This window comes from Scyliorhinus canicula, chromosome 16, assembly GCF_902713615.1.
Source record: "Scyliorhinus canicula chromosome 16, sScyCan1.1, whole genome shotgun sequence".
NCBI lineage: Eukaryota > Metazoa > Chordata > Chondrichthyes > Carcharhiniformes > Scyliorhinidae > Scyliorhinus > Scyliorhinus canicula.
In genome coordinates, this window is record NC_052161.1 from 2,071,900 (window position 1) to 2,096,674 (window position 24,775).

At 51.0% G+C, this 24,775-nt stretch overlaps 1 protein-coding gene and 1 long non-coding RNA gene across 2 annotated transcripts in view; both read right to left on the minus strand.

The window, feature by feature from the left end:
• Positions 1-37: 37 nt before the first annotated feature.
• Positions 38-17,916, minus strand: LOC119951082. The gene is made up of 3 exons (XR_005457489.1): positions 17,787-17,916; positions 14,457-14,488; positions 38-149 (listed from the first exon to the last, which is right to left on the minus strand). It is a non-coding gene; the product is annotated as an uncharacterized LOC119951082 (long non-coding RNA).
• A 2,996-nt stretch (positions 17,917-20,912) lies between these two features.
• LOC119979665 (calcium homeostasis modulator protein 3-like) overlaps positions 20,913-24,775 on the minus strand; it is a 12,143-nt gene continuing 8,280 nt past the window's right edge. Inside the window, exon 3 of the mRNA XM_038822193.1 lies at positions 20,913-21,135. Within this exon, the coding sequence (XP_038678121.1) occupies positions 20,913-21,135 (223 nt within the window). The remainder of the gene's footprint in view (positions 21,136-24,775) is intronic.

The following is a 24,775-nucleotide window of genomic DNA, read 5'->3' on the forward strand; positions in this document are numbered from 1 at the left end:
CCATTGTGTGGATGAACACAGTGAAGGGTCACCTCACCTGATCACTGCCACCCTGCTGCCAGCTGACTCCAGATACTTCACATAGGAAGCTGCCACGTACGTCTTTGCCACGTCGGTCAGTTCGTCCACGGTATGCTGGGCTAAGATCCCTGGCAGCAACAACAAGTTACATTTAGTTAGTGACTTGATCGTAGGAAAATGTTCCAAAGTTCCTCACAAGAACGACTATCAGACGCAATTGACACCGGGTTCCATAAAGAGTGATCAGGGCAGAAGTTTCCTCAAAGAGGAAGGTTATAAAGGGGGAAGTGAGACAGGCAGAGGCTGCCCAGAGATTGGCATCTGGATAACGATGGAGTCCTTCCCACCTCGGTATGTCTGACTCGACACAATCAACCTGATTAGTATAATCTAATTTATGAAGCAAGGCCCAACTGTAGCCCACCCAGAACCCCGGATAAGGAAGCTAGTCTAGGCAAGGCGGAAAGGCAGCGTCTCCAATTGGGCTCTCTGACTGGGAAACATTCACTCTTATCCGAGTTCAACTTGTACCCAGAGAAGGAGCCAGAACTCCTTCATTATCTCGTCCACTGAGGGAGCTGGGTCCGTAATGTAGAGAAGTGGGTCTTTCGCGTAACGGGACACTCAATGTTCTACCCCGCCCAGGGCCGGCTCAAGGCACCGGCAACTCGGGCTGTCGCCCGGGGCGCCATGTGCTAGGGGGCGCCAGACTCGGGTCCCGCGCATGCGCAGTTGGGCCGGTGCCAACCAGCGCATGCGCGGTGGCCGCCCTCCCCAGGGCGGCCCCGCCCCCCCCCTCGGTCCGGCCCCCCGCCCCCTCCTCGGGTCCGCCCCTCCTCGGGTCCGCCCCCTCCTCGGGTCCGCCCCCCCAGGCCCCCATTCCGGTCCGCCCCCTCCTCGGGTCCGCCCCCTCCTCGGGTCCGCCCCCCCCAGGCCCCCATTCCGGTCCGCCCCCCTTCGGGTCCGCACCCCCGCCCCCCCCCCCTCGGGTCCGCCCCCCCCTCGGATCCGCCCCCCCCTTCGGATCCGCCCCCCCTTCGAGTCCCCCCCCCTTCGAGTCCCCCCCCCTTCGAGTCCCCCCCCGCCCCCTCCTCGGGTCCGCCCCCCCCGCCCCCTCCTCGGGTCCGCCCCCTACTCGGGTCCGCCCCCTCCTCGGGTCCGCCCCCTCCTCGGGTCCGCCCCCCCCAGGCCCCCATTCCGGTCCGCCCCCCCCTTCGGATCCGCCCCCCCTTCGAGTCCCCCCACCTTCGAGTCCTCCCCCTTCGAGTCCCCGCCCCTTCGAGTCCCCCCCCCGCCCCCTCCTCGGGTCCGCCCCCCCCGCCCCCTCCTCGGGTCCGCCCCCCCCCGCCCCCTCCTCGGGTCCGCCCCCCCGCCCCTCCTCAGCCCCGCCCCCGCCCCTCCTCGGCCCCGCCCCCCGCCCCTCCTCGGCCCCGCCCCCATGGCCCCGCCCCCCCCAAGTTCGCCGAAGTTCAGCTTGCCCGGGGCGCCAGCAACCCTAGGGCCGGCACTGACCCCGCCCTGATTTATCCCCCTCCAACAAACAAAGGATTTCAGTGGGCAGCACGGTAGCACAGTGGTTAGCACTGTGGCTTCACAGCGCCAGGGTCCCAGGTTCGATTCCCGGCTTGGGTTACTGTCTGTGCGGAGTCTGCACGTTCTCCCCGTGTCTGTTTGGGTTTCCTCCGGGTGCTCCGGTTTCCTCCCACAGTCCAAAGATGTGCGGGTTAGGTGGATTGGCCATGATAAATTGCCCTTTGTGACCAAAAAGGTTAGGAGAGGTTATTGGGTTACGGGGATAGGGTGGAAGTGAGGGATTAAGTGGGTCGGTGCAGACTCGATGGGCTGAATGGCCTCCTTCTGCACTGTATGTTCTATGTATAGCGAGCGGCTCTATTGCCACAGCGGCAGGCACAATGGACAGCCCTGCCTCGTGCCCCCATTCAACGGAAAGTAAGCAGAGTTCAGGGCATTTGTACAAACACTAGCAGTCGGACCCTATACCGTAATCGAATCCAGGAAATACACTAGTCAACACTTCCTCTTGATCAATTTTGAACCGTCATTGGGACAGAGTTTCCTCATCTGTCGCCATGGCCTGGGTGTGTCCACCTGCTTGATTTAATACTTTGTTCTTTGTTTGTACTTTGTAATATCACAGCCTAGCCCCAGGCTCCATGCAGAAATTCCCTTTTAGGTCCCTAATCAACCCCAATCCCCCTTTTACTATTTGTATACCTGGAGAATACTGTGGGCGCGATTCTCCGCCCCCCACGACGGGTCGGAGAATAGCGGGAGGGCCTTCCCGACATTTTTACCGACCTCCCGCTATTCTCCGCCCCCCACAGCCGCCCCACGACACGAATCGCTGCTCGCTGTTTTTTTTTACGGCGAACAGCGATTCTCCCCAGGCCGATGGGCCGAGTTCCCAGGCCTTTACGGCCGTTTTCACGAACACAAACACACCTGCTCTCACCGTTCATGAAAACGGCCGCAAAGTTCCGTTCCCGACAACCATGGCACCGATTGGTACGGCCGCACCACGGTGTTACAGTGTCACAGTATCAGTGTTACAGTGTCACAGTGTCACAGCATTACCATGTCACAGTGTCACAGCATTACCATGTCACAGTGTTACAGTGTCACAGCATTACCATGTCACAGAGTTACAGTGTCACAGTGTCACAGCATTATCATGTCACAGTGTTACAGTGTCACAGCATTACCATGTCACAGTGTCACAGCATTACCATGTCACAGTGTTACAGTGTTACAGTGTCACAGTATCAGTGTTACAGTGTCACAGTGTCACAGCATTACCATGTCACAGTGTCACCGTATCAGTGTTACAGTGTTACAGTGTCACAATGTCAGTGTTACTGTGTCACAGTGTTACAATGTTATAGTGTCACAGTGTCACAGAGTTACAGTGTCACAGTGTTACAGTGTCACAGAGTTACAGTGTTACAGTGTCACAGCATTACCATGTCACAGTGTCACAGCATTACAGTGTCACAGAGTTACAGTGTTACAGTGTCACAGCATTACCATGTCACAGTGTCACAATGTCACAGCATTACCATGTCACAGTGTTACAGTGTCACAGCATTACCATGTCACAGTGTTACAGTGTCACAGCATTACCATGTCACAGTGTCACAGTGTCACAGCATTACCATGTCACAGTGTCACAGTGTCACAGCATTACCATGTCACAGTGTCACAGTGTCACAGCATTACCATGTCACAGTGTCACAGTGTCACAGCATTACCATGTCACAGTGTCACAGTGTCACAGCATTACCATGTCACAGTGTCACAGTGTCACAGTGTCACAGCATTACCATGTCACAGTGTCACAGTGTCACAGCATTACCATGTCACAGTGTCACAGTGTCACAGCATTACCATGTCACAGTGTCACAGTGTCACAGCATTACCATGTCACAGTGTCACAGTGTCACAGCATTACCATGTCACAGTGTTACAGTGTCACAGTGTTACAGTGTCACAGCATTACCATGTCACAGTGTCACAGTGTCACAGCATTACCATGTCACAGTGTCACAGCATTACCATGTCACAGTGTCACAATGTCACAGCATTACCATGTCACAGTGTTACAGTGTCACAGCATTACCATGTCACAGTGTCACAGTGTCACAGCATTACCATGTCACAGTGTTACAGTGTCACAGCATTACCATGTCACAGTGTCACAGTGTCACAGCATTACCATGTCACAGTGTTACAGTGTCACAGTGTTACAGTGTCACAGTATCAGTGTTACAGTGTTACAGTGTCACAATGTCAGTGTTACTGTGTCACAGTATCAGTGTTACAGTGTTACAGTGTCACAATGTCAGTGTTACTGTGTCACAGTATCAGTGTTACAGTGTTACAGTGTCACAATGTCAGTGTTACTGTGTCACAGTATCAGTGTTACAGTGTTACAGTGTCACAATGTCAGTGTTACTGTGTCACAGTATCAGTGTTACAGTGTTACAGTGTCACAATGTCAGTGTTACTGTGTCACAGTGTTACAGTGTCACAGTGTTACAGTGTTACAGTGTCACAATGTCAGTGTTACTGTGTCACAGTGTCACAGTGTTACAATGTTATAGTGTCACAGCATTACCATGTCACAGTGTTACAGTGTCACAGCATTACCATGTCACAGTGTTACAGTGTCACAGTGTCACAGAGTCACAGCATTACCATGTCACAGTGTTACAGTGTCACAGCATTACAGTGTTCCAGTGTCACAAGGTTACAGTGTCACAGAGTTACAGTGTTACAGTGTTACAGTGTTACAGTGTCACAGCATTACCATGTCACAGTGTTACAGTGTCACAGCATTACCATGTCACAGTGTCACAGTGTCACAGCATTACCATGTCACAGTGTCACAGTGTCACAGCATTACCATGTCACAGTGTTACAGTGTCACAGCATTACCATGTCACAGTGTCACAGTGTCACAGCATTACCATGTCACAGTGTCACAGCATTACCATGTCACAGTGTCACAGCATTACCATGTCACAGTGTTACAGTGTCACAGTGTCACAGTGTCACAGCATTACCATGTCACAGTGTCACAGCATTACCATGTCACAGTGTCACAGCATTACCATGTCACAGTGTCACAATGTCACAGCATTACCATGTCACAGTGTCACAGTGTCACAGCATTACCATGTCACAGTGTCACAGTGTCACAGCATTACCATGTCACAGTGTCACAGTGTCACAGCATTACCATGTCACAGTGTCACAGTGTCACAGCATTACCATGTCACAGTGTCACAGTGTCACAGCATTACCATGTCACAGTGTTACAGTGTCACAGCATTACCATGTCACAGTGTCACAGTGTCACAGCATTACCATGTCACAGTGTCACAGTGTCACAGCATTACCATGTCACAGTGTCACAGTGTCACAGTGTTACAGTGTCACAGTGTTACAGTGTCACAGTGTCACAGTGTTACAGTGTCACAGTGTTACAGTGTCACCGTATCAGTGTTACAGTGTTACAGTGTCACAATGTCAGTGTTACTGTGTCACAGTATCAGTGTTACAGTGTTACAGTGTCACAATGTCAGTGTTACTGTGTCACAGTGTTACAGTGTTACAGTGTCACAATGTCAGTGTTACTGTGTCACAGTGTCACAGTGTTACAGTGTTACAGTGTCACAATGTCAGTGTTACTGTGTCACAGTGTCACAGTGTTACAGTGTCACAGTATCAGTGTTACAGTGTTACAGTGTCACAATGTCAGTGTTACTGTGTCACAGTGTCACAGTGTTACAATGTTATAGTGTCACAGCATTACCATGTCACAGTGTCACAGTGTCACAGTGTCACAGAGTCACAGCATTACCATGTCACAGTGTTACAGTGTCACAGCATTACAGTGTTCCAGTGTCACAAGGTTACAGTGTCACAGAGTTACAGTGTTACAGTGTCACAGTGTTACAGTGTCACAGCATTACCATGTCACAGTGTCACAGTGTCACAGCATTACCATGTCACAGTGTCACAGCATTACCATGTCACAGTGTCACAATGTCACAGCATTACCATGTCACAGTGTTACAGTGTCACAGCATTACCATGTCACAGTGTCACAGTGTCACAGCATTACCATGTCACAGTGTTACAGTGTCACAGCATTACCATGTCACAGTGTCACAGTGTCACAGCATTACCATGTCACAGTGTTACAGTGTCACAGTGTTACAGTGTCACCGTATCAGTGTTACAGTGTTAAAGTGTCACAATGTCAGTGTTACTGTGTCACAGTATCAGTGTTACAGTGTTACAGTGTCACAATGTCAGTGTTACTGTGTCACAGTATCAGTGTTACAGTGTTACAGTGTCACAATGTCAGTGTTACTGTGTCACAGTGTTACAGTGTCACAGTGTTACAGTGTTACAGTGTCACAATGTCAGTGTTACTGTGTCACAGTGTCACAGTGTTACAATGTTATAGTGTCACAGCATTACCATGTCACAGTGTTACAGTGTCACAGCATTACCATGTCACAGTGTTACAGTGTTACAGTGTCACAGCATTACAGTGTTCCAGTGTCACAAGGTTACAGTGTCACAGTGTTACAGTGTCAGTGTTACAGTGTCACAGCGTTAGAGTGTCAGTGTTACAGTGTCACAGTGCCACAGTGTCACAGCATTACCATGTCACAGCATTACCATGTCACAGTGTTACAGTGTCACAGTGTTACAGTGTCACAAGGTTACAGTGTCACAGTGTCACAGTGTCACAGCATTACCATGTCACAGTGTCACAGTGTCACAGCATTACCATGTCACAGTGTTACAGTGTCACAGTGTTACAGTGTCACAGTATCAGTGTCACAGTGTTACAGTGTCACAGTGTCACAGTGTCACAGTGTCACAGCATTACCATGTCACAGTGTTACAGTGTCACAGCATTACCATGTCACAGTGTCACAGTGTCACAGCATTACCATGTCACAGTGTTACAGTGTCACAGTGTTACAGTGTCACAGTATCAGTGTCACAGTGTTACAGTGTCACAGTGTCACAGTGTCACAGTGTCACAGCATTACCATGTCACAGTGTCACAATGTCACAGCATTACCATGTCACAGTGTCACAGTGTCACAGCATTACCATGTCACAGTGTTACAGTGTCACAGTGTCACAGTGTCACAGTGTCACAGCATTACCATGTCACAGTGTCACAATGTCACAGCATTACCATGTCACAGTGTCACAGTGTCACAGCATTACCATGTCACAGTGTCACAGTGTCACAGCATTACCATGTCACAGTGTCACAGTGTCACAGCATTACCATGTCACAGTGTCACAGTGTCACAGCATTACCATGTCACAGTGTCACAGTGTCACAGCATTACCATGTCACAGTGTCACAGTGTCACAGCATTACCATGTCACAGTGTTACAGTGTCACAGTGTTACAGTGTCACAGCATTACCATGTCACAGTGTCACAGCATTACCATGTCACAGTGTCACAGTGTCACAGCATTACCATGTCACAGTGTCACAGTGTCACAGCATTACCATGTCACAGTGTCACAGTGTCACAGCATTACCATGTCACAGTGTTACAGTGTCACAGTGTTACAGTGTCACAGCATTACCATGTCACAGTGTCACAGCATTACCATGTCACAGTGTCACAGTGTCACAGCATTACCATGTCACAGTGTCACAGTGTCACAGCATTACCATGTCACAGTGTCACAGTGTCACAGCATTACCATGTCACAGTGTCACAGCATTACCATGTCACAGTGTCACAGCATTACCATGTCACAGTGTCACAATGTCACAGCATTACCATGTCACAGTGTCACAGTGTCACAGCATTACCATGTCACAGTGTCACAGTGTCACAGCATTACCATGTCACAGTGTCACAGTGTCACAGCATTACCATGTCACAGTGTTACAGTGTCACAGCATTACCATGTCACAGTGTCACAGTGTCACAGCATTACCATGTCACAGTGTCACAGTGTCACAGCATTACCATGTCACAGTGTTACAGTGTCACAGTGTTACAGTGTCACCGTATCAGTGTTACAGTGTTACAGTGTCACAATGTCAGTGTTACTGTGTCACAGTATCAGTGTTACAGTGTTACAGTGTCACAATGTCAGTGTTACTGTGTCACAGTGTTACAGTGTTACAGTGTCACAATGTCAGTGTTACTGTGTCACAGTGTCACAGTGTTACAGTGTTACAGTGTCACAATGTCAGTGTTACTGTGTCACAGTGTCACAGTGTTACAGTGTCACAGTATCAGTGTTACAGTGTTACAGTGTCACAATGTCAGTGTTACTGTGTCACAGTGTCACAGTGTTACAATGTTATAGTGTCACAGCATTACCATGTCACAGTGTCACAGTGTCACAGTGTCACAGAGTCACAGCATTACCATGTCACAGTGTTACAGTGTCACAGCATTACAGTGTTCCAGTGTCACAAGGTTACAGTGTCACAGAGTTACAGTGTTACAGTGTCACAGTGTTACAGTGTCACAGCATTACCATGTCACAGTGTCACAGTGTCACAGCATTACCATGTCACAGTGTCACAGTGTCACAGCATTACCATGTCACAGTGTCACAGTGTCACAGCATTACCATGTCACAGTGTTACAGTGTCACAGCATTACCATGTCACAGTGTCACAGTGTCACAGCATTACCATGTCACAGTGTTACAGTGTCACAGTGTCACAGTGTCACAGCATTACCATGTCACAGTGTCACAGCATTACCATGTCACAGTGTTACAGTGTCACAGTGTCACAGTGTCACAGCATTACCATGTCACAGTGTCACAGCATTACCATGTCACAGTGTCACAATGTCACAGCATTACCATGTCACAGTGTTACAGTGTCACAGCATTACCATGTCACAGTGTCACAGTGTCACAGCATTACCATGTCACAGTGTCACAGTGTCACAGCATTACCATGTCACAGTGTCACAGTGTCACAGCATTACCATGTCACAGTGTCACAGTGTCACAGCATTACCATGTCACAGTGTCACAGTGTCACAGCATTACCATGTCACAGTGTTACAGTGTCACAGTGTTACAGTGTCACAGCATTACCATGTCACAGTGTTACAGTGTCACAGTGTTACAGTGTCACCGTATCAGTGTTACAGTGTTACAGTGTCACAATGTCAGTGTTACTGTGTCACAGTATCAGTGTTACAGTGTTACAGTGTCACAATGTCAGTGTTACTGTGTCACAGTGTTACAGTGTCACAGTGTTACAGTGTTACAGTGTCACAATGTCAGTGTTACTGTGTCACAGTGTCACAGTGTTACAATGTTATAGTGTCACAGCATTACCATGTCACAGTGTTACAGTGTCACAGTGTTACAGTGTTACAGTGTCACAATGTCAGTGTTACTGTGTCACAGTGTCACAGTGTTACAATGTTATAGTGTCACAGCATTACCATGTCACAGTGTTACAGTGTCACAGCATTACCATGTCACAGTGTTACAGTGTCACAGTGTTACAGTGTTACAGTGTCACAATGTCAGTGTTACTGTGTCACAGTGTCACAGTGTTACAATGTTATAGTGTCACAGCATTACCATGTCACAGTGTTACAGTGTCACAGTGTCACAGAGTCACAGCATTACCATGTCACAGTGTTACAGTGTCACAGCATTACAGTGTTCCAGTGTCACAAGGTTACAGTGTCACAGTGTTACAGTGTCAGTGTTACAGTGTCACAGCGTTAGAGTGTCAGTGTTACAGTGTCACAGTGCCACAGTGTCACAGCATTACCATGTCACAGCATTACCATGTCACAGTGTTACAGTGTCACAGCATTACCATGTCACAGTGTCACAGTGTCACAGCATTACCATGTCACAGTGTCACAGCATTACCATGTCACAGTGTCACAGTGTCACAGTGTCACAGTGTCACAGCATTACCATGTCACAGTGTCACAGCATTACCATGTCACAGTGTCACAGTGTCACAGTGTTACAGTGTCACAGTGTCACAGTGTCACAGTGTCACAGCATTACCATGTCACAGTGTCACAGCATTACCATGTCACAGTGTCACAGCATTACCATGTCACAGTGTCACAGTGTCACAGCATTACCATGTCACAGTGTCACAGTGTCACAGCATTACCATGTCACAGTGTCACAGTGTCACAGCATTACCATGTCACAGTGTTACAGTGTCACAGCATTACCATGTCACAGTGTCACAGTGTCACAGCATTACCATGTCACAGTGTCACAGTGTCACAGCATTACCATGTCACAGTGTCACAGTGTCACAGCATTACCATGTCACAGTGTCACAGTGTCACAGCATTACCATGTCACAGTGTCACAGTGTCACAGTGTTACAGTGTCACCGTATCAGTGTTACAGTGTCACAGTGTTACAGTGTTACAGTGTCACAGTGTCAGTGTTACTGTGTCACAGTGTCACAGTGTCACAGTGTTACAGTGTCACCGTATCAGTGTTACAGTGTTACAGTGTCACAATGTCAGTGTCACAGTGTCACAGCATTACCATGTCACAGTGTCACAGTGTCACAGTGTCACAGTGTCACAGCATTACCATGTCACAGTGTCACAGTGTCACAGCATTACCATGTCACAGTGTCACAGTGTCACAGTGTCACAGTGTCACAGCATTACCATGTCACAGTGTCACAGCATTACCATGTCACAGTGTCACAGTGTCACAGTGTTACAGTGTCACCGTATCAGTGTTACAGTGTCACAGTGTTACAGTGTTACAGTGTCACAGTGTTACAGTGTTACAGTGTCACAGTGTCAGTGTTACTGTGTCACAGTGTCACAGTGTCACAGTGTTACAGTGTCACAATGTCAGTGTTACTGTGTCACAGTGTCACAGTGTTACTGTGTCACAGTGTCACAGTGTCACAGTGTTACAGTGTCACCGTATCAGTGTTACAGTGTTACAGTGTCACAGTGTTACTGTGTCACAGTATCAGTGTTACAGTGTTACAGTGTCACAATGTCAGTGTTACTGTGTCACAGTGTCACAGTGTTACAATGTTATAGTGTCACAGCATTACCATGTCACAGTGTCACAGTGTCACAGCATTACCATGTCACAGTGTTACAGTGTCACAGCATTACCATGTCACAGTGTTACAGTGTCACAGCATTACCATGTCACAGTGTCACAGCATTACCATGTCACAGTGTTACAGTGTCACAGCATTACCATGTCACAGTGTCACAGTGTCACAGCATTACCATGTCACAGTGTCACAGTGTCACAGCATTACCATGTCACAGTGTCACAGCATTACCATGTCACAGTGTCACAGCATTACCATGTCACAGTGTCACAGCATTACCATGTCACAGTGTCACAGTGTCACAGTGTTACAGTGTCACCGTATCAGTGTTACAGTGTCACAGTGTTACAGTGTTACAGTGTCACAGTGTCAGTGTTACTGTGTCACAGTGTCACAGTGTCACAGTGTCACAGTGTCACAGTGTCACAGCATTACCATGTCACAGTGTCACAGTGTCACAGCATTACCATGTCACAGTGTCACAGTGTCACAGTGTTACTGTGTCACCGTATCAGTGTTACAGTGTTACAGTGTCACAATGTCAGTGTCACAGTGTCACAGTGTCACAGTGTCACAGTGTCACAGCATTACCATGTCACAGTGTCACAGTGTCACAGTGTTACAGTGTCACCGTATCAGTGTTACAGTGTCACAGTGTTACAGTGTTACAGTGTCACAGTGTCAGTGTTACTGTGTCACAGTGTCACAGTGTCACAGTGTTACAGTGTCACAGTGTTACAGTGTCACCGTATCAGTGTTACAGTGTTACAGTGTCACAGTGTTACTGTGTCACAGTATCAGTGTTACAGTGTTACAGTGTCACAATGTCAGTGTTACTGTGTCACAGTGTCACAGTGTTACAATGTTATAGTGTCACAGCATTACCATGTCACAGTGTCACAGTGTCACAGCATTACCATGTCACAGTGTTACAGTGTCACAGCATTACCATGTCACAGTGTTACAGTGTCACAGTGTTACAGTGTCACAGTGTTACAGTGTCACAGTGTCACAGTGTCACAGTGTTACAGTGTTACAGTTTCACAATGTCAGTGTTACTGTGTCACAGTGTTACAGTGTCACAGTGTTACAGTGTCACAGTATCAGTGTTACAGTGTTACAGTGTCACAATGTCAGTGTTACTGTGTCACAGTGTCACAGTGTTACAATGTTATAGTGTCACAGCATTACCATGTCACAGTGTTACAGTGTCACAGTGTCACAGTGTCACAGCATTACCATGTCACAGTGTCACAGTGTCACAGTGTCACAGTGTCACAGTGTTACAGTGTCACAGTGTCACAGTGTTACAGTGTCACAAGGTTACAGTGTCACAGTGTCACAGTGTCACAGTGTCACAGCATTACCATGTCACAGTGTTACAGTGTCACAGCATTACAGTGTTCCCGTGTCACAAGGTTACAGTGTCACAGTGTCACAGTGTCACAGCATTACCATGTCACAGTGTTACAGTGTCACAGCATTACAGTGTTCCCGTGTCACAAGGTTACAGTGTCACAGAGTTACAGTGTTCCATACAAACATGTCAATTAGGATCAGGAGGCCACTCGGCCCCTCAATTCTTCCCCACCATTCAATAAGATCGTTTGCTGATCGGATTGTAACCTCAACCCCACATTCCAGCCGGCCCGATAAACTTTCACCCCGATAACCTTTCACCCCCGATAACTTTCACCCCCTTGTTAAATAAGAATCTATCCAGCTCTGTCTTAAAAATATTCAGATTCTGCCTCCACTGCCGTTTGAGGTAGACAGTTCCAGAGACTCAGAAAAGACTTCTCCTCACCTCCGTCTTAAATGAGTGACCCCGATCTTTGAACAATTCCCCCTAGTTTTAGATTCTCCCACAGGGGGAAACATCCTCTCCACATCCATCTTGTCAACACTCCTCAGCATCTTCTACATATCAATCAAGTTGCCTCTTACTCTTTCAAACTTTTTCAAATTAATTTACATGATGTGGCTGGTTAGGCCAGCATTTATTGCCCATGGTGGTGCGTTGCGTTCTTGAACCGCTGCAGTCCCTGAGGTGTAGGTACACACACTGTGCTGTTAGAGAGGGAGTTCCAGGACGTTGTCCCAGCGACGGTGAAGGAACGGCCGATATATTTCCAAGTCGGGGTGGTGAGGGACTTGGAGGGGAACCTCCAGGTGGTGGGGTTCCCAGGTATCTGCTGCTCTTGTCCTTCTAGATGGTAGAGGCCGTGGGTTTGGAAGGTGCTGCCTGAGGAGCCTTGGTGAGTTACTGCAGGGCATCTTGTAGATGGTACACACGGCTGCCACTGTGCGTCAGTGGTAGAGGGTTTGAATGTTTGTGGAAGGGGGAGCAATCAAGCGGGGCTGCTTTGTCCTGGAAGGTGTTGAGCTTCTTTAGTGTTGCTGGAGCTGACTTGTGCTGTGTAGGTGGTGAACAGGATTTGGAGAGGTTCAGCAGATCACCTTAATCCACCTGTTACCTCGTCAAAGAACTCCAATAAATTGGTTAAACACATTTTCCTTTTCACAAAACCATGTTGACTCTGCCTGATTACCTTGAGCTCAGTTAAGAGCCCAGATATACTGGCCAGGATTCTCCGCTCTCCGGCGGGGGGGGGAGCCGTACTGGCCAGGATTCTCCGCTCTCCGGCGGGGGGGGGGGGGGGGGAGCCGTACTGGCCAGGATTCTCCGCTCTCCGGTGGGGGGGGAGCGTACTGGCCAGATTTTCCGCTATCCGGTGGGGGAGGGAGCCGTACTGGCCAGGATTCTACGCTCTCCGGGCCGGGGGGGGGGGGGGGGGGGGAGCCGTTACTGGCCAGGATTCTCAGCTCTCGGTGGCGGGGGAGCGTACTGGCAGGCTTCTCCGCTCTCCTGGTGGGGGGGGGGAGCCGAGCCTACTGCCAGGATTCTCGCTCTACGGCGGGGGGGGGGGGGCTGGAAGCCGTCACTGGCAGGATCTCCGCTCTCCGGCGGGGGTGGTGCGGGGGGGGGGGGGAGCCGTACTTGGCCATGATTTCTCGCTCTCGGCGAGGGGGGGGGGGGGGGGGGGAGCCACTGGCCAGGATTCTACGCTCTCCGGCTGGGGGGGGGGGGGGGAGCCGTACTGGCCAGGATTCTCCGCCTCTCGGCGGCGGGGGGGGGGGAGCCGTACTGGCCAGGATTCTCCGCTCTCCGGTGGGGGGGGGGGAGCCGTACTGGCCAGGATTCTCCGCTCTCCGGCGGGGGGGGGGGGAGCCGTACTGGTACCCAGGAGTGACGTGAACCACTTTGGCGTTGGACCACCCGGAAGGTGTGGAATCCTCCTCACCTTCAGGGGCTAGGCTGGCGCTGGCGGGGTTGGCACCATGCGAACCGGTGCCGCAGAAGCACCAGTGAGTTCTGCCGTGATCCCAGCGCACGCGCAGGGCGGTTCTTCTCTGTGCCGACCATGGCGGACCGTTACAGCGGCCGGAGGGAAAGAGTGCCCCCACGGCACAGGTCTGCCCGCAGATCAGTGGGTCCCGATCGCTGCCAACGGCCCCCGACCGGCACGGTGCCATTCCTGCTCCCGCCGAAAAACCGGCGCCGGAGAATCCGGCAGCTGGCGTTGGGGTGGCGGGGCGGGATTCACGCCCCCCCCCCCCTCCCCCCGTTGATTCTCCGGCGCCGGAGAATCCGGCAGCTGGCGTTGGGGTGGCGGGGCGGGATTCACGCCCCCCCCCCCTCCCCCCCTCCCCCCCCTCCCCCCGGTGATTCTCCGGCCCGGCGGGGGATCGGAGAATCATCTTTAACAAAGTTCCTAACATTTTCCCAATGTTGCCATCACTCACCGATCACTGGTCTGTCGTTCAACATTTCAGCCCTGGGAAATTGAAGAGAAAAGAGTGAGTTTCACATCCTCCAATGAGAATCAATCAGACGCTGAGATGGCGGGAGTTACAGGGAAGGCACCGCTTGCTGAAATAGGGAGAATCCTTCCCCATTTTATCTGCTTCGCTTTCATCAGCCTGTTGTCAAAACTCCCTCCGCTTCGATCTAATTCCGGAATATTCTGTCAGATCCAAATTTTACACAAACATAATCTGCCACTGTGATTAATCTACACAATCTTCCCCCATTAAAGTGTAGTCACTAATCAGATCATCGATGGCACATCGCACCCCTCCCCCAATTCATTCCCTACGAGAGACCTACCAGATAGAAACTAGGAGCAGGAGGCCATTCAGCCCTTCTAGCCCGCTCCGCCATTCATTCTGATCATGGCTGACCATCCAACTCAATAGCCTATTCCTGCCTACCCCACCCCCCCCCCCCCCAATATCCTTTGATTCCCTTCGCCTCCTGTGCTATATCTAACTGCTGTTAGATGACAGGGCGGGATTGTCTGCTCCCGCAGCTGTCAATGGGAAATGGGAACGCCGGGAAACCCACGGGAGGAATGTGCTGCTGGCAGGACTACAACATCCCACTGCCAGCAAACCGCCGGAGAATTCTGGCCGCAACGCTTTGGGCTCAGCTCCTTCCTGTGACAGTGAATTGCTCAGGCTCACCGCTCCCTGGGTGAAGACATTCCCCTCCTTTTCTGTCCAAAATGCGGGCCGCACGGTGGCGCAGTGGTTAGCACTGCTGCCTCACGGCGCTGAGGTCCCAGGTTCGATCCCGGCTCTGGGTCACTGTCTGTGTGCAGTTTGCACATTCTCCCCGTGTCTGCGTGGGTTTCACCCCCACAACCCAAAGATGTGCAGAGTAGGTGGATTGGCCACGCTAAATTGCCCCTTAATTGGAAAAAAAATGGATTGGGGCAGTTCAAAATTTAAAAAATCTCTGTTGTAAATGGTCTACCCCATATCCTCAGACTGTAACCCTGGTTATAGACTCCCCCACCATCAACAACATCCTTCCTGCATCTACCCTGTCCAGTCCTGTTTGTATTTTATAGATTTCTATGAGATCCCCTCTCGCTCTCCTAAACTCCAGTGAATATAATCCTAATCGACTCAATCTCTCCTCATACGTCAGTCCCACCATCCCAGGGATCAGCCTGGTAAACCTTCGCTGCCCTCCCTCCATAGCAAGAACATCCTTCCTCAAATAAGGACACCAAAACTGCCCACAATACTCCAGGTGTGGCCTCACCAAGGCCCTGTATAAATGCAGCAACACATCCCTGATCCTGTACTCGAATCCTTTCGCAATGAAGGTGAGCATACCATTAACCCTCTTTACCGCCTGCTGCATCTGCATGCTTACCTTCAGTGAATGGTGCACAAGGACACCCAGGTCCCGCTGCACACTCACCTCTCAATTTATAACCATTTACATAATAATCTGCATTCTAGATTTTGCTTCCAAAGCGGATACCTCCCATTTATCCACATTATACTGTATCTGCCATGCATGTGCCCACTCACTCAGCCTGTCCAAATCCCGCTGAAACATCTCTGCATCCTCCTCACAGCTCACCCTCCTACCCAACTTTGTATCATCTGCAAATCTGGAGATAATACATTTAGTTCCTTCCTCTGAATCATTAATGTATAATGTGAATAGCTGGGGTCCCAGCAAATCCCAGCAGCGGCCGTGTTGAGATTGGTACGCATGTCTCCATTACTAGTCCAATGGCCTTGGCATGATGTGAGTATTGCCCCATTACATTCATCTCAGCAGACAACATAGACAACAGTCTGACACTCTCATCAATCGCTGAACCCACCCCCTGACCCTGTGAACATGTTCTTACCCAAACACCCCACCCTCTCTGAAGAAATATCCTCCCTCCTCTACTCCTCACAAATAACACAGCAGATTGAACTGAGGATTGTCAGAGCAACAGGACAATAATCAACCCCCAAATCCACTTACACTTTCTCCAGAATTTCAGCATCAGCTCCCTCAACCTGAGTTCCCTCAATCGGAGCTCCCTCAATCGGAGCTCCCTCAATCTGAGCTCCCTCAATCTGAGTTCCCTCAATCTGAGTTCCCACAATCTGAGCTCCCTCAATCGGAGCTCCCTCAATCTGAGTTCCCTCAATCGGAGCTCCCTCAATCGGAGCTCCCTCAATCGGAACTCCCTCAAATCTGAGTTCCCTCAATCTGAGTTCCCACAATCTGAGCTCCCTCAATCGGAGCTCCCTCAATCTGAGCTCCCTCAATCTGAGTTCCCACAATTGTCAGTAAAGACAGCAAACCCACCCCCTCCCTACCCACCCCCTCCCCTACCCACTTCCTCCCCTACCCACCCCCTCCCCTGCCCACCTCCTCCCTGCCCACCCCCTCCCTGCCCAACTCCTCCCCTGCCCATTTCCTCCCCTACCCACCCCCTCCCCTGCCCACCCCCTCCCTGCCCACCTCCTCCCTGCCCACCCCCTCCCTGCCCACCTCCTCCCTGCCCACCCCCTCCCCTGCCCACCTCCTCCCCTGCCCACCCCCTCCCTGCCCACCTCCTCCCTGCCCACCTACTCCCCTGCCCATCCCCTCCCCTACCCACCCCCTCCCCTACCCACCTCCTCCCCTGCCCATTTCCTCCCCTACCCACCCCCTCCCCTACCCACCTCCTCCCCTGCCCACGTCCTCCCTGCCCACCCCCTCCCTTCCCACCCCCTCCCCTGCCCACGTCCTCTCCTGCCCACCCCCTCACTGCCCACCCCCTCCCCTGCCCACCTCCTCCCCTGCCCACCTCCTCCCCTGCCCACCCCCTCCCCTGCCCACCCCCTCCCCTGCCCACGTCTCCCCTGCCCACCCCCTCCCTGCCCACCCCCTCCCCTGCCCACCCCCTCCCCTGCCCACGTCTTCCCCTGCCCACCCCCCTGCCCATCTCCTCCCCTGCCCACCTCCTCCCTGCCCACCTCCTCCCTGCCCACCCCCTCCCCTGCCCACCTCCTCCCCTGCCCACCCCCTCCCTGCCCACCCCCTTCCCTGCCCACCTCCTCCCTGCCCACCCCCTCCCCTGTCCACCTCCTCCCTGCCCACCCCCTCCCCTGCCCACCTCCTCCCTGCCCACGTCCTCCCCTGCCCACCTCCTCCCCTGCCCACCTCCTCCCTGCCCACCCCCTCCCCTGCCCACCTCCTCCCCTGCCCACCTCCTCCCCTGCCCACCTCCTCCCCTGCCCACCTCCTCCCCTTCCCCAGAGAAAACCCCAATGTTACCGCCAATCTCTCACTTTGTCAGTTTGCTCATGGCTGTGAGGTTGCTGATGGCTGTGAGGTTGCTGATGGCTGTGAGGTTGCTGATGGATGGACTGCTTCGGAAGGATCAGGAATGGATGTCAGAAAGGGGAAGCTGGTTCTCTCAGCCCCAATCGACGGGAGTTCCGTGTTGTGTCATCGCCTGGGAAATCACAGAAATTCTTTTAACTCTTTCCTCACCAGGCTTGTCAAAACTGTAGAGATTACCGAAAGCTTTCAGCCTGTGGTTAACAAACAAGGACAAAATAAGAAATATGATTATCAGACAAAGGGACAGGTGGAGGCCATTCTGCCCATCCAGCCTGTTCGGCCATTCAGTCAGATCATGGCTGTTCTGGTTTGTGTCTGAACTCCACTCTCCTGTCTGTCCCCCATTACGTTTGATTCCCTTGTTGATCAAAAATCTGACTAACTCATCCTTATGTATAATGACCCACAGCCTCCACTGCTCCCTGTGCGGGAGAATTATACAGACACATACCCTCTGAGAGAGGAAATTCCTCTTCATCATCTTAAATGGGAGACCAGGGGCTGTTTAGCACAGGGCTAAATCGCTGGCTTTTAAAGCAGACCAAGCAGGCCAGCAGCACGGTTCGATTCCCGTAACAGCCTCCCCGAACAGGTGCCGGAATGTGGTGACTAGGGGCTTTTCACAGTTACTTCATTTGAAGCCTACTCGTGACAAAAAGCGATTTTCATTTCATTGCATTTCATTTGAAAATGAAAATCGTTTATTGTCACAAGTAGGCTTCAATTTTTAAGCTGTGCCCCCAGCTCTAGATTCTCCTGGTCTAGATTACCCCCCATCTGGATTCTCCTGATTGTAGATTCCCCAGGACTACATTCTCCTGGTGGTAGATTTCCCTGGTCGACCCCCCCCCCCCCCACCCCCAGTTCTAGATTCCCAATTCCAGATTCACCTGGTTGTAGGTTCCCCAGTTCCAGATTCTCCTGGTCTATCCCTCCCACCATATTCTAGATGTCCCTGATCTTTAAAAAAAACCTGATTCAAGACCCCTGATTCTAGATTTCCCCCATTCCACATCCCCTGATTCTAGATTTCCCCCATTCCACATCCCCTGGTTCTAGATTCCCATGGTTCAGGATTTCCCCATCTGGATTTTCCCAGTTCTAGATTCATCCTGGTATTACATGAAGCACCATTTCATGGACGGCACAGCAGCACAGTGGTTATCACTGTGGCTTCACAGCTCCAGGGTCCCAGGTTCGATTCCCGGCTTGGGTCACTGTCTGTGCAGAGTCTGCATGTTCTCCCCGTGTCTGCGTGGGGTTCCTCCGGGTGCTCCGGTTTCCTCCCACAAGTCCCGAAAGACGTGCTGTTGGGTGAATTGGACATTCTGAATTCTCCCTCTGTGTACCCGAACAGGCGCCGGAGTGTGGCGACTAGGGGTGTTTCACAGTAACTTCATTGCAGTGTTAATGTAAGCCTACTCGGGGCAGCACGGTGGCACAGTGGTTAGCACTGCTGCCTCACGGCGCCGAGGTCCCAGCTTCGATCCCGGCCCTGGGTCACTGTCTGTGTGGGGTTTGCACATTCTCCCCGTGTCTGCGTGGGTTTCGCCCCCAAAACCCAAAGATGTGCAGGTTAGGTGGATTTGCCACGCTAAATTGCCCCTTCATTGGGAAAAATTAATTGGGTACTCTACATTTATATTAAAAAAAAGAAAGAAATGAAATTAATGTAAGCCTACTTGTGACATTATTATTATTATTCAATAATCCTGTGATGGATTTGGAAAAGTCAGCGTGCAGTTAACTCAACACCAACTCTCTGCAACTGGCTGAAAGGGGAGAGATAGCAAAATATTTAAACTTGAAGCTTGTCAACAATTCTTCAATCAGAATGATGCAGGAGAGAATGAGGCCATTCAGGGCATTGCGCCTGTTCTAGCTCCTTGTTTAAGCTATTTGACCAGCCCCACTCCCTATGCTGTTGTTGCATTGCTTCTAAACCAATCATTTTCAATTATTTATACAAGTCCTTTTTCAAACTATTATTGAAGGTGCTTCACCAACTCTGTCACATTGTCCTGGATGATAAAACTTTGTTGCCTGCAAATAAATTCCCCCATCCTGGAACCAGTTGTTTTGCAAACTCTGCTGATCTGCAAAGAGCACTTTCCAAATGTTTCTTGGAGTCAGATGTTAATGTGGCAAAGCAAGTGCAACATGTGACAGTGCCAACGACTATTACTGCTTTATAACGACTGTTACCAACTCTCTGCTCAAACACCCACGCTCCCCACTACCCCCGGACCCTCACACCAGCCCCCTCAGGATGAGCCACCATGACGGAGCCCAGCTCAGCCCCTCCCTCTGTGCCTGTCCTTCAGTCAAATCCTGATGCTGCCTCTTGGACATCCTGGGCGGGATTCTGTGATCCTGAGGCTAAACGTTGGCGCCGTCGGAAACGCCGTTTCTCGACGGCATCAACATGGCCTCAGGATCAGCAATTAGCCTGGCACTGGAGCGACCCACGCCGCTCCAGCTGCTGATCCCGGCATCAACTGGGCGCTGCATGCGCAGTGGCTTCCTTCTCCGCGCCAGCCTCGACGCAACATGGCGGCCGAGTACAGGGGCCGGCGAGGAAGAAAGGAGGCCCCCAGGCAGAGACGCTGTCCCGTCGATCGGTGGGCCCTGATCGCGGGCCAGGCCATATCGGAGACCCCCCCCCCCGAGGTCGGACCCCCCCCCCCCCCCCCCACAGGCCGCCCTCCGACCCTTCCACGCCGAGTTCCCGCCGGCTGAGAGCAGGTGTGGTTGGCGCCGGACGGACTCGGCTTTTTTACGACGGCTGCTCAGCCCATCCGGGGCCGAGAATCAGCGGTCCGGCCGCGTGGAGCAGCCCCTGACTGGCGGCATGCCAACCACACATTGGCGGAGAATCACGTGCCGGCGTCGGGGTGCGATTCGCGCCGGTCACGTGGATTCTCCGACCCACCCACGGGCTGAGTGAATCCCACCCTCTTTGCTCAGAGCCCCCGACACAAAGTGTGCCAGTGCGGCAGTCATTAAATAGGGGAGGAGGCATTAATGTGGAAAACAAAAGCAAACGGAAGGTGCTGGAAAAACTCTGCAGTTCAGAGGGCAGCTTCTGACTGGAAACTGAAATGATCTTTCGTTTTGCTGACAGTTTCTGGTTTGTGGGTCAGACGTTTCTGTGAATCATTCACTGATTCACTTCTTTCACGTTTCTGGAAATAACATTGTCCTATTTCTGGCAAGTCTTCTTCGTGTGAAAATAATTCAGCTACAATTTCACCATAATGGCATGCACCATTAATAGACAAATTAAGCATTAAGCTTAAACACAGAAACAATAGGAATGAATTGATGACTCACTCCCATGAATCAGAGGAGAGTTCGGCGAGACCTCCCTTTTGTCGAGAATTCAATTCTGGGGTTTGGGTGGGAGCTGGGATTGGGATTGGGATTAGTGCCAGGGATAATATCAGCATTAGGGTGAAGTTTGCTCGTGGTCATCATTCTGGTGAATCGATGGTGGCCATTGCAACTTTCATGAGGTGTGAGCCAAGAGGTGAACGCTGCTACTCCAGACAGGGTCTGATCAAGGTCCTTTCTGATTAATGTTTGCAGCTACTTCTCAGTGCTCTGTGTAAGTGACACTCAAACCGCTTTCCAGTTTCTCCACAATCGGAAAATATTCCAATTTGTCCTTCATCGATCTTTATGAATGACCTCAGTCTTATCAGGGGCTGGTTTAGCTCACTGAGCTAAATCACTGGCTTACCAAGGCAGGCCAGCAGCACGGTTCGATTCCCATACCAGCCTCCCCGAACAGGCGCCGGAATGTGGTGACTAGGGGCTTTTCACAGTAACTTCATTGAAGCCTACTCGTGACAATAAGTGATTTTCATTTCATTTCATCCATTTGCCGTTGTTCAGTTGATTCATTTAAAAGGGGCGCCATTCTCCGCTGCCCACGACAGGTCGGAGAATAGCGGGAGGCCCTTCCCGACAATTTTCACGGCCTCCCGCTATTCTCCCCCTCCCCTCCGGCCGCCCCCCGACACGAATCGCTGCTTGCCATTTTTTACGGCGAACAGCGATTCTCCGCAGGCCGATGGGCCGTATACCGCGGAGTTTACGGCCGTTTTCACGGCCGCGATCTCACCTGCTTTCAGCGTTCGTGAAAACGGCCGCAAAGTGCCCGTCCCGGACAACCATGGCACCGATTGGCACGGCTGCACCACGGTGGGCACCGATCGCGGGCAGCGGGTCCGATACCCGCGCACTATTTGTTCTTCCGCCGCCCCGCAGGATCAGTCCGCGGGGAGGCTGAGGGGCATGACGGCCCGCGCATGCGCGGCTGACGTCATCGTGCGCGTCAGCCAACGTGACGCTTGGCGCGCGGACTTAGTGACGGTCGCTAAGCCCGCGATGCCGTGCTTCACGGGGCCGTGCTGCTAGCCCCACCCGGGGGGGAGAATCGGGTCCGGGGAGGGGACGCGGAGGCTGCCGTGAAACACGGCCAGTTTCACGGCAGCCTTTATGACTCTCCGCATTTGCGGAGAATCGCGCCCTTAGTTTCTCTGTGTCACTTTTTAACATTCTTAGTTTATTTACAGAATTAACTGTGACTTGTAACCCAAGTCATTAATAAGCACAGTGAAAAGCTGAAGCCCCAAAAACATTCTGGGAAACATCAATGATAATAATCACTATTCAGAATACCTACCCCCCACCCTCACCCTCTGTCTCTCCTACCCCCCTCCATCCCTCCCCCAGTTAACAAGCCATGTCACAGGGTTAGCCTAATTGGCACAATATGGTATTGTGTATAAGCTATTGCGTGTACGGTGTTGTGTATATGGTGTTCTGTACATGGTATTGTATATATGGTGCTGTGTGTACAATGCTGTGTTTATGGTGTGTCTACGGATTGCTGGAAGGCATTTGATAAGATTCCTTTTATATATTAATTATAGGCCAATTAGTGATGGGCAGTAAATGCTGGCACAGCCTGCGACGCCCACGTCCCAGGAATGAATATATATGTACACAACACCATCTCGACAACACCATGGGCTGGATTCTCCGCCAATGGCATGCTCCATTTTTCTGGCAGGCTGGGAGTTTCCCGACTGCCCCACAATGGGAAATCCCATTGGCCAGCTGACGTAATGACGTTGGGGCTGGTTTAGCTCACTGGGCTAAATCGCTGGCTTTTAAAGCATACCAAGGCAGGCCAGCAGCACGGTTCGATTCCCCTACCAGCCTCCCCGAACAGGCGCCAGAATATGGCGACTAGGGGCTTTTCACAGTAACTTCACTGAAGCCTACTCGTGACAATACTGAAACAGAAATGTGTACCTAATACAATATAAAATGGAAATGTCGCCAACACTCCCCAATTGTTTTCGTTGGAAAGACGGAGGTTGAGGGGGGACCTGATTGAGGTCTACAAAATTATGAGAGGTATGGACAGGGTGGATAGCAACAAGCTTTTTCCAAGAGTGGGGGTGTCAGTTACAAGGGGTCACGATTTCAAGGTGAGAGGGGGAAGGTTTAAGGGAGATGTGCGTGGAAAGTTTTTTACGCAGAGGGTGGTGGGTGCCTGGAACGCTTTGCCAGCGGAGGTGGTAGAGGCGGGCATGATAGCATCATTTAAGATGCATCTAGACAGGTATATGAACGGGCGGGGAACAGAGGGAAGTAGACCTTGGAAAATAGGCGACAGGTTTTAGATAAAGGATCTGGATCGGCGCAGGCTGGGAGGGCCGAAGGGCCTGTTCCTGTGCTGTAATTTTCTTTGTTCTTTGTTCTTTGGTGGTGATTTTACCGAAGAATCACCACACCTCAGGCGAGGGGCAAGGCTGAGAAGGCGGGGCCTTCGTGAATAACCTCAGCCGGTACGGGAATTGAACTGGCGCTGTTGGTGTTACTTTGCATCACTACTCAGTCATCCAGCCTACTGAGCTAACTGGCTGGGCGAGGCCAGGCTTTGTTGTCCATCCTGAATTGCCCTTGAGGTGGGTCTTGCCACTGAACCCATTAGTATCCACTGATGGGGCGGTTCAGCATCAGCCACATTGCTGCGGGTCTGGAGTCACATGTAGGCCAGACCGGGTAAGGATGGCAGATTTCCCTTCTTAGAGCAAAACAAATGTTTTTTTTCCAACAATCAATGATAACAAGAATCAATTAATTGAATTAATTTAAATTCTGCCGGCTGGTGGGATTTGAACCCATGTCTCCCGTGCACTCGCCTAGGGCCTCTGGATACTAATCCAGTGACTTCATCACTGCCATCATCTCTCCAGAAGGATGAAAAATTAAACCCAGCCTGGAGCTGGCTCCTGGGCTGAATGTAAAATGTTATTTTGAAGATGTTTAGGGGAGTTATCCACAACGTCCCAGCCAATATTTATATCAACGTCGCAAAATAACAGACTATCTGCTTATTTATCACGTCATCGTTTTTGGGATCTTTCTTTGGGTGAAACTTGGTGACTGTTTCCTACATTTAAAGTGATTACACTTTTAAAGTATTTTGTTGGCTGAAAATAGCTTAGTGATGCCTGGTGACACAGTGCTGGAGAAATGCTAATATTTTCTGTTTCTTTCAAAACTCATGATTTGGAAAATTAAATTAGATGAGCTGTCAGCGGGGAATTCCAGAGCTGTCGAGTAAAGAAACCTAACAACATTAACCGATATCGGTAACTAGCTGTCAGCTGGTTGATTAATCTGACTCATCGAGCAAATACTTCAATCCAGGAGTTACGCCAGCTCTGAGCACCACTCACTGTGTAATTTACACAGCTCTGTGATGGCACTCCTTGATTCTTGCCCAAGAAAGTGTTTCTCTGTCCCCAGCCCTGTGGAAAATCACAGAACTCTGGCAAACAGTGAGTCACTGCACATACCGCTGGGAGAGAGCAGGGAGATCGGGAATTCTGGCTCTCCGTGTCTGATGGCA